Source organism: Nelumbo lutea, chromosome 1, assembly GCF_056320005.1.
Source record: "Nelumbo lutea isolate HS-2025 chromosome 1, American lotus-T2T, whole genome shotgun sequence".
Taxonomy (NCBI): Eukaryota; Viridiplantae; Streptophyta; class Magnoliopsida; order Proteales; family Nelumbonaceae; genus Nelumbo; species Nelumbo lutea.
In genome coordinates, this window is record NC_142684.1 from 1,922,196 (window position 1) to 1,932,711 (window position 10,516).

Consider the following 10,516-nt stretch of genomic DNA (forward strand, 5'->3'; position numbering starts at 1 on the left):
CAAAAGGCATTTGTGTCTTTTCAATTGTCACTTAACGGCTGATTAAACAAATTGATTAACAATAAGTATTGGATTGGTAGGTTATAAAAGTTTGAATATTGAATTGTCACATTTTAAAGTTTGGGGGAACAAAGTGTCACTAGGTCCAAAGTATAGGATACTAATCGATAATTTTTCCTTAAAATTATGGCTTGTAAAATTGATATGAAGAAAACATACAATAAAACGGAATGAGATTTTATGGAAAAAGTCCTTGTAAAATCTAACTTACATCGTCGCTAAATTGTTTGGGTTACGAATGAAATTTTGCAAATGAAGAGAATTAGACAAAGGGATCATATTGAAACTTGTAGTTTTTAACTAAATGAAATGAAACTTTTTGCATTTTGATTATTGTTTTGCTTTTGTCTTTATTTTAAGCATGACGAGTTCAATACATATTTAAATTGTAAATGCACTAATAAGTGTTGACATCAAAGTTCTCTAAGTATGAAAGCAAAAGTCAAGAACATTCTAGCGATATTTATAGTTTCGTTTGCATATTATTTCACGAATGTATGTGCTTTCTATAATAATATATAATGCAATGTGATTTGTAATATGATAGGAATGGCAAATATAAGATACAATGCAAATGTGCGATGTGATTAGGCATTGAGTACTGTTGACTCTTTTAGCAAATAATGCATGTGGATAATCATAAGTCATTGTGCTTAGACATTGAATCGTATGTGCTACGATTGTAGTTATTCGATGTGATTCGCAATCAACAATTAAACATTACATTTTCAATAGTATGATAGTGAGATGTAGTTTGTGATATATAGTATTTGGCACACATAACAATCATAGGTATATGGTACTTGGGTATTGGGCACCATGGAGATGTAATTAAATTGTATTATGATTTAAAGTCTTTCAGCGCATAGTATATATTTGCCATGGAATTGTATTGCAATGCTTGTTGTTTATAACATGTGGGCGTTGTGTGAGGCATGTAGGCATTATTTACACGGGTCTATTACCTATTGTATGAGATTTCTTTGCATGTTGTGTGAGGTCTATGGGTAGTGTTATGGATCTCTGTGCTTAGAGAGATCTATTTGCATATTGTGTGAGATCTATGGGTTTTTCCATAGGGTTCTAAGTTGTAGATGTATTTGTCACATGATGTATGAAGTCTATGGGCATTGCCATATGGTTTTGCATTAAAGATATTGTTGATGCACGTTGTATAAAGTCTATGAGCTTTTTCATAGGGATTTATGCTGAACATGTTGTTATTGCACATTGTGTGAGGCTTATGGACTTTGCCATAGTGTCACGGGGCTAGTCGTTGGGGCCCCGTGCAGCACTCGAATGCGACGAGTAAGCCTAAGCAATAAGCAACAACACAAAAAAAGGCAACAAATATGGCACACAAATTAGACAAAAGGCAACTTGTATTGCATTAATGGATGGCAAGCATAAGCACACAGTTCAGTGTTGAGGGGATCTCATGCTTAACATTTACATGCTCTTGATTCACTCGACTACCTACCTCCCCTCAAAGAGTACATTAAGCTTTTGGGGGAGTGACATAAAGATACATAAAAATGATGAAAAAATCGTACTAGGTAATTACAAGAATGTCATTGGCAACCCCCCATACAAAGATACATGCATAACCCACCCATGACACACACTTGGACATTGGAGTGGCAGCTGGAGGCACGACGGATGGCACTTGTTGGCGCGGCGAAGAAAACACTTGTGACAGTCTCCCCCATTCAATTCAGTCTTCGTCCTTGAAGACTAGTTTCTGCTCGAGGCTCGGATCTCCTATTGATGAAGGAGGGTTCTTCAGCTGCTCCACGAAGTTTATCTCTTCCAAGGCCCGAGCATGATGATGGGTGGAAGTCTTTAGGGTGTTCTGGATGGTGGGAAAACCTATGGCTAGTCTCTATGTTAAGTCCTTGTCTGGTTGTTTCAAGGTAGGATTTTGGTTGTTCTGCTTTGGTGTTAGGAAGGTTTTTGGCCAGGGCTAGGTCAAAATGAAAGTTTGGATTTTCTGGGCATTGTTCCCCCTGATGATTTTTTCCCAAGGGTTCCTCCTCACAAGGCTCCTATGAGGGTTGGTTTGATCATTGTAGTGGCGAACAGGATACCTAAGTGGGTTTGGTGGTACCTTGGGTCTTCTAAGAGTCTTATGTGTTGTCAGCTTGTGGCGCTGATGTTGGTGCCATTGTTGATGTTGATGTTGGCGCTGGTGCTGATGTTGGAATGGCTTTGGGGGAGACGTATTCCCGGTGATGACTTTCCAAACCGTCCCAGTGCTGATGTGAGATGATTGAGACGGGGTCTTCCTTGTAGGCACGGTGCTAGCTTCGTGGGTATACGCTTCCTGATAGTATTGCAGGGCCGAAATTTGTTTCCCATGTACCTTCAAGGTTGTTGTCACTGGAATCATGCAAGGAGAACACTCGTCCAAGATGAGCAAACTGTCTATGTGTGGCATGAGCGCTATTCCGAATGTGCAAGAAACTCCACTCCCAAGACAACCTGAAAATCATCCAAAGGTAATAAGATAGATTGATGGGTCCTTTCCATGACCCAACTTGGAGATCTACCCCACGAGCCATGCCTTCTACTGCCTTGGCCCTTAAGTTGACAGCCTTGATCCACCCTGTCTATTTGGTGGTGATCAAGTCGAGTCGCTTTGCCTCCGCAAGCGAGATGAAGTTATGGGTGGCCCCAGTGTCCACCAAAGCTTGGGTCGGCCTCCCGCCGAGGGTGATGTTTACATATTTCAGCCCCTTGTGGGATTTGGTGGGCCGCTTGGATGTGGCCTCTTTCTTAACCATGGTGTTGAGGAGTTGGAAGGTGCCTACTCTTGGCGCGCTGTGGGTTTCTCCTCATCGCTCTCTTCACTGTCGTTGAGTTTGGCGATGAGGGCAGCGAGTTTCTTCCGTATTGGACAGTCACTCATCCAATGATTCCCATTGCAAAGGTAACAAGGTGTAGGAGGAGTAGTTGGTCTCCTAGTGAACCGGTGGCCCTGATAGCTTAGGCCTCCTTGTGGCTTCTTCCCTTGTTGGTAATTGTTGGGCTTGTTGGTGGGCACTGGTTTCACCTGTGTAGAGGTCGATTTCTAATCTTCCCCACTCAAGCTATTGGTACACGGGCTATGTGGTTGGTGGTCTTCCTCTTATGACTTCCTTAGATTAATTAGTTGCTCAACCACCGCCATAGCTGTTGCTAAGTCCTTCACCCCCCGCCGTTGTAGTTCGAGTTCCACCCATGGTTTGAGACTATCCATGAAGTTGATCAAAAGGTCTTTATCAGACATGTCGGAGATTTCAAGGGTCAGGGTTGAGAACTCTTGGACATAGTCATGCAATGAGTTTTGGTGCTTCAAGTTCTTCAACTTTCTTCGTGCCAAGTACTCAACATTTTTGGGGAAGAACTGTCGCTTGATCTCTCTCTTGAAATTGACCCAGGTGTTGAGGGTCTGAGTGCCACGTTCAATGTCCTTGCAACATCTACGCCACCATAACATTGCAATATCATTTAAATACATGGTGGTTGTACGTACCTGAGTCTGATCATCATGGATGCCAGTTGCGGAGAAGTATTGATCAAGTTGCCACAAGAAATTTTCAAGCTCCTGAGCATCATGAGCACCGGAATATGGAGTTGGTTGGCACACCTTGATGTGGGTGGATGGAGCAGATGAAGGGCTGGTGGAATTGGCCATAGCTCTTTTCATGATTGTCAGCTCGGCCCTCATCTCATCCAACTGCGCTTGGAAGCTGTCCATCATGCCTTGAAGGCTGCTTTGGGAAGGGCTGGCTTGTGACTACTGCACGGTGTTTTGGACGTCTCGGAGGGCTCCGTTAAAGCGGCTCTCCAACTCCACCACAGCATTCTCTACCGTCTCCATGTTGAGATGGAGTTTGTCAACCCGGTCTCGAGTCTCACCTACTGTTGCCTCACAGCATAGGATGCGCATGTCCATGCTAGCTAGTTGGTCGACAGATTTGTCACGCTTGCTAGCTTTAGTTGTGTAGCCCTTTGGGGCTTGTGTCATGGCAAGATCGTCGAGTGGAGCCTCATTGGTGTCGTGGGCTTGGTGCAGCCCGTGTAGTATGCCACCGGTAATGTTACGGTTGCTCTTCATTGTGCTGAAGTAGGGGCGAAGATAGGGTCCAATGTGTGTGTAAGAACTCCTGCTCTAATACCAACTGTCACGGGGCTAGTCGTTGGGGCCTCGTACGGCACTCGAGTGCGACGGGTAAGCTTAAGCAACAAGCAACAACACAAAAGAAGACAACAAATATAGCACACAAATTAGACAAAAGGCAACTTGTATTGCATTAATGGATGACAAGCATAAGCACACAGTTCAGTGTCGAGGGGATTTCATGCTTAACATTACATGCTCTTGAGTCACTTGACACCTACCTCCCCTCAAAGAGTATGTTAACTTTTGGGGGAGTGACATAAAGATACATCAAAATGATGAAAAATCATACTAGGTAATTACAAGAATACCATTGGAAACCCCCCATACAAAAATACATGCATAGCCCACCCATGACACACACTTGGACACTGGAGTGGCGGCTGGAGGCACAATGGATGGCATTTGATGGCGCGGCGAAGAGAACACTTGTGACAATAGGTCTCTGCATTTATATTGATGAATGGGGGTGGTTTTCTATGGCTTAAGCTAATGTGAATTCTATGATTTATAAAAAGCTAATAATGAATAATGAAAAATCAACATGTTATGTTGTACACTTGTAACTTTGCCAAAAAAAACAAACTGAAATAGTTAAAAAAATCATGCAATGAGTTTAAATTTTGTAGAGATGACAATAACATAATAGTATTAAAGAGTACAAAAGTTGTTGCACATATTCAAAATGAGATTGACATAAATATTTCATTGATGATAGGATACAAATTGCACTGCTCAATCATAGTTCATCTTTAGCCACTTGTCGTTAATAGTCTCATCCTCTTTATTGGTTTCAAAGTTCCAAAGTACATAATAATCATATGGGTGTACTTTCTTAATTGTGTAGGGGTCATTCCAGTTTAGAGTGAATTTATTTGTAAACTTACTTTGTCTAACTTGTAGCATCATTTTTACTACTTTCATTGAAAATGTGGTTTCACCATTTTATTGAAATTTGAGGCCACGATTTATTTGTATTTCACTTGAAGTGTAAGATTTTTTTCTCAAATTTCATCTAGGACTTCAAGTATGCCACATAGCAATTGATTCATTTCCTTTGTGTTAAAGGTTTTTCCCATTACATGGGCCACTCTCGCTGAAACTATTTATATTTCAGTGAGCAACACTATCTCTTATCCGTAGACCATGCAGTATGGGTTAGATTTGGTTCTTTTCCTGATGAAGGTTTTGTAAGCCTACAATGTACTGAAAAGTTTATTTACCTAATCTCTTTGATATTTAATTAATGTTCTATTTAGCATCTTCAATAGGGTTTTGTTTGTGGCTTTAGCTTGCCCATTCCCTTATGGGTATTAAGTGGTAGATATTCTTAACCGCATTCCATGTTGTCCCAGTAGATCTTTAACTTTTTTTATTTTTGATTGATAATTCATTACTTGTTAAGATTCTCATTGATACTCCAAACATATGAATGATGTATTGGTGTAAGAATTTTGCAACGTTAGAGACAACTATTCTTTTCAAGATGAAGGCTTCAACTCATTTGGTAAAGTAATAAGTGGCTACTATACTAAAGTAGAACCCTCTAAATGGTATGTAAATTTTTTCAATAAGATCTACCCCCAAGTGTGAAATGGCCATGGTGTGATTATTAAGTGAATCTCATTGGCTAATTTGTGTATTTTTCGCCAATAGATTTGACAGACATGGCATTTCTTCACATGTTTAATAATGTCATCAAGAATTGTTGGCCAATAAAACCCTAGATGTAAGATTTGATTGCACAAGGCATTCTGTCCCTGGTGTGTTGCTGGTTCTTGGCTATGGGAAGCCTCTACGATTTGTTCTATTTTTTCACTAGCTATGCATCTTAAAGGCTTGTCATTAAAAGATCTACAATATAGCAAATTTATTCATACATCATAAATAACATTTTCTTCTTTATAATCTTTTATACTAATAGGGCGCCTATTATTAGATATGTGATGTAAGAATCCCTACAATCAATTACACCCACTATCAAACACTGAAATTTGTCTGCCTTAAGTATACATTTCTCTCAACCATTTTGTATCCTCATTGCATCTACTTTAATGCATGCCCAATAGTAACCCATGCACTGTAATATCCTATACAATGTGACAATGATGCTTTCACAACATGTTTCATGGATTTCCTTTAGTACCACCTTACTCTTTTCAACCCCTAGGCACTGAATGTGCACTCCGTCAGCCATTTTATAATAAAGGACCCCATTCACTAATTTGATATCACAATAAGACTTTATTGTCCTAAGATTAAGGAAGTGAGATTTTTTTATGTTTTTGAAAGATGGGATATCTCCAATATCTTTCACAAACCCTATCTTGTATTTCTACCCAATGGGACAATCTATCAATGGATGGTTCTCCTTACATTTGGACATAGACTATTGTGTATTTATCATAGGGTTGATTTTGGAACCTAGGGTGGCTAAGGCATCTACATAGCTTTCTTTTGGCTCGATTGTAATGTCAGTATGTGATGGTGAGGTCCTTGGTTAACTTCTGGATGAGGGTCTTATAGGGTAACAAGAAGGTCTCTTTCACCATCATAGTTCCATCCATCTGTCTGATTACCAACTACGAATAACTCACCACTAGAATCTTCTCCACACCTAGATCTCTTACAATGGTTAATCCCAAGACAAAGATTTTATATTCTATGACATTGTATAAGCAAGGGAACTATAGTTTAAAGAAATATATTGTAGTTGTACCAAAGGGTGAGGGTTAAGGTGGCTTTTGCTCTCATGGAAGAATTTGCACAACTCCTATAAAAAACTAATTCCCATTCTCCATCTTTTAATACTACAATTAAGGGTGGGTTTCCTAATATTTCTTCAGATATCTCTAATGGCTCATCTATTGGGAAGGCTACTAGGAGGTGCTTATGGCCTGGCACTTTATGGCTCTAGGTTCGGTATATTCAATTGTATACTTATTAAGCTATATCAACCATTTCACCAATTTTCCAAATAGATGAGGTATATCTATAAAATACTTGATGGGGTCACTTTTTGTGATAAAGATTACTTTTTGGCCTATAATATAGTGCCTAAATTTTTGTGCTATGAACGCTAAGGCTAAGCACGATTGTTTCATATGCGAATAATTTTTTTTACTTACTTAAGGGTTCTTCTAACATAGTAGATTGGACACTTTTTTCCTTCTACATTGTCTTGTTCTATGAGGCACCCACCATTTTCTAGATTTGATGTGATGTACAACTTGAACTCTTTACAATTTTGGAGAGGAGACATAGTTGGTGCATTGGCTAAGGCTTGCTTTATCTGCTAAAGGGCTCTATTATGTTCATTAGACCACTGTAAACTATTGGCATTTTTAGTCAATTTAAGGAGTGGGGACATTGCTAGTACTAGTCTTGGGATGAATCTTCACAAGCAACAGACTTTGTCTAAGAAGGTTTATAGTTGTGACTTGTTTCTAGGAGGAAGTTCTAATACAACATTTACCTTGGCATCGTTTGGGTTATGCTACTTGATCAACATTATACTCTAGGAACTTCCTCGATTTTACTTCGAAGGCACACTTATGAGGACTTAGTCACAAATTGTACTACATGCACCTTGTGGATATTTTCCTAAGAACTTTTATATGATCATTCATTTTTTCGCTTTGACTATGATGTCATTCGTATAACTATCAATCTCTATGTACATTATATTGCAGAGTACACATCTCATCACCCTTTGCTAGGTTACCCTAACATTATTCAATCCAAAGGCATCACTTGATAATAGAAATTTCCTATAGGTGTATCGAAGGCAATATGGAAAGTATTTAAGGGATCAATGAAGATCTAATTATATCTATTATATGCATCTAAGAATGAGAATAATTCATTATCTACCATTGTGTCTATGAGTACCTCCATGTTGGGCAGGGGAAATTCATCTATGAGTACCTCCGCTTTTTGGCCCAGGAAGTGGAAAAGACATTGATTTGAATACTCATTGGGGCCACTTTTTGTCTATGAATAAAAAATTTCCACTTCTTCCTTCACTTGTAGTGCAAATTTTGATTTGAGTACTCATGGGGCTATTTAATTGGTATGCGATTAGGGTCAATGTAGAGTAAATGTTTAAATAAATTGCAGTAAGCCAGACATCTAGTCATACAACCAAGAAAAGACATATTGGAACTTTGTTATTAGAGCAGACTAAGTTTAGTACAAGATAAATAAGGAAGTTTTAATGTGGAACTTACCCTTGAATAATGCTAAGAGGCTTATCTTGTAGTTGCCCTATAATCTTGTTGAGATAAATAAGGGATTCTTTTCATTGTCTGAGTTTACGGTGTTGATCTCTTCTAGGGGTTCTTCTACTATACTATGTGCATCTTATAACTGTTGTGCGGCAAGACTGATCTCATCGCAGTATTCTACTAGCTCATTAAACTAAACCTATTTGCAAAATTTTCTCTAGTTGGGGATTTATATATATTTTTTGAGGTTTGAATCAAAATTGGGTTGGGGTTTGTTATCGTTTACCTAGTTTACATTACGAATGATGTTTTGTTATAATGAACGTTTTTTAGTACAATATGTTTTTTGAAATGGATGTTTATTTGTTGTAAGAAATATAACCTGGTTTACCATGCATTGAAAGAGAAGTTTCCATGATTGGTTGTGCTAGTAATTGTGTTGAATTTAAATGAACAATCTTGATTAACAATGGAGAATCATATGAGAGAAATATATGAAGCATACTTTACATTTCAAACATAGTAGTATTTAATGACTGTTTCGATCACATATGGTCATTCTTCGCAATATAGTATTTAATTCAATTGTCCACATACCTCTTATGTTTTTGCTTTCTTAGGTTCATTCTGGGTGGGCTTGGCATCCTCTTTGATAAGGGTGTAGTAACTCTGCCCGTTAGATTTTGTTATTTTCGCAACAATGCTGCCTCTTCTTAGACTCCTTCTATAATAACTTGTAATTTGGCTTCTTCCATTGATCCCAAGCTTTGTAGGTTTCTACTCACTATACCTAAATAAGAAAGTGACTTTAATAAGAAAATGCCACTAAAGGAACAAGAATGTAAGGATATTAAGCCTTCATCAGTGAAAAGAATTATATCTATTTCATAACGGATGCTCAAATTATCCTTTAACGTGGTCTTACTCCCTAAATCCTCTTCAGTGACGGGGTGGGTTAGAAAGTTGAAAACATAATTAATGTAAGAATACGATCCAATGAATAAAAATTTGACTAATGAGGCTAAGGGTCCCCACTTATAAGCTCAGAAAAGACATCAAAGGCCTTGGGATGTGGTCCTAGGGGCGAGGGCCTGGATGGTCAAGTCAACCAATGACTCAAGGAAGCCAAGCCAAGGTGGTAGGAATGCAATGGAAGATTGGCAGTTAAGTGACTTGGAAAGTGCCTATTAACCAAGTACCTTGAATGCAAAAGTCTAATATGTTTGCTATGATTCCTTAATCGATTTTCCCCCTATCGTTTTGAATAGACCAATTTCCTCTTTTATTATAAATTTTCATTGGAATGGGAACCTGGTACAAGATCTTTTCCACCCTTCTTATTTAGCAACCATTAACCAAACCCTTATTTATCTAGAGGGCAACTTGGTTAATTTGGTTTGGCTGAAACATTCCACAGGAAAATTCTTTACAAAACATGCTTATCTTTGGCTTCAACAACATACTTTCCGACACCTTTCTCGTATCCAAAATAAATGTTTTAAGTGGATTTGGAAATTACCTATACCTCCCTAATATCAATTATTTTTATGGTGATTGATCAATGTCTTTATACCTATCAAAGAGAAAATTTTACTTCCACTTTGGAGACTCAATGTGTTTTTTGCCAATACACACTTGAATTGATAAACCATCTATTTTTCGAGGCTCCTAGTTGAAATGCATTTGTCCTATTATTAATTTATTATCTAATTAAAATCTTGTTTCCTTAGCATTAAGCTGGTATGCTTTAGCTATTTATTATATTTGGTTTGCTTGAAATGAAAAAAAAAACTTTTAAGGATCACCAGTGATGTAGCCACATTCACCCTTGTCATCATACAAGGACACACAACATGCATGTAGGGGCAATCTTATCATCTTGTAGGCCTCGAGGGGCATCCTCATCCTTTCACCCTTAGATTAATGTGGAGCCTTAATAATAAGTATTATGACTTTGGCCGAGCCACCTCTAGCACATTTATGAGAGTGTAATGCTTGACTACATGGTCATCACCTTAATGCTCTCTCTCTCTCTCTCTGGTGCTTGACATGCAAAGTCATTACCAAG

General features: G+C 38.4%; 1 protein-coding gene across 1 annotated transcript; it reads right to left on the reverse strand.

Annotated features, from left to right (window-relative positions):
• Window positions 1-3,187: 3,187 nt before the first annotated feature.
• Window positions 3,188-3,799, reverse strand: LOC148873181 (uncharacterized). The gene has a single exon (XM_088964473.1). The coding sequence runs from the start codon at window positions 3,797-3,799 to the stop codon at window positions 3,188-3,190; it is 612 nt and encodes a 203-aa protein (XP_088820599.1).
• Between the last annotated feature and the right edge of the window lie 6,717 nt (window positions 3,800-10,516).

Excerpts from the sequence above, each read along its gene's own strand:
- LOC148873181 (XM_088964473.1), bottom strand. The coding sequence starts at position 3,799 with ATGGACAGCTTCCAAGCGCAGTTGGATGAGATGAGGGCCGAGCTGACA.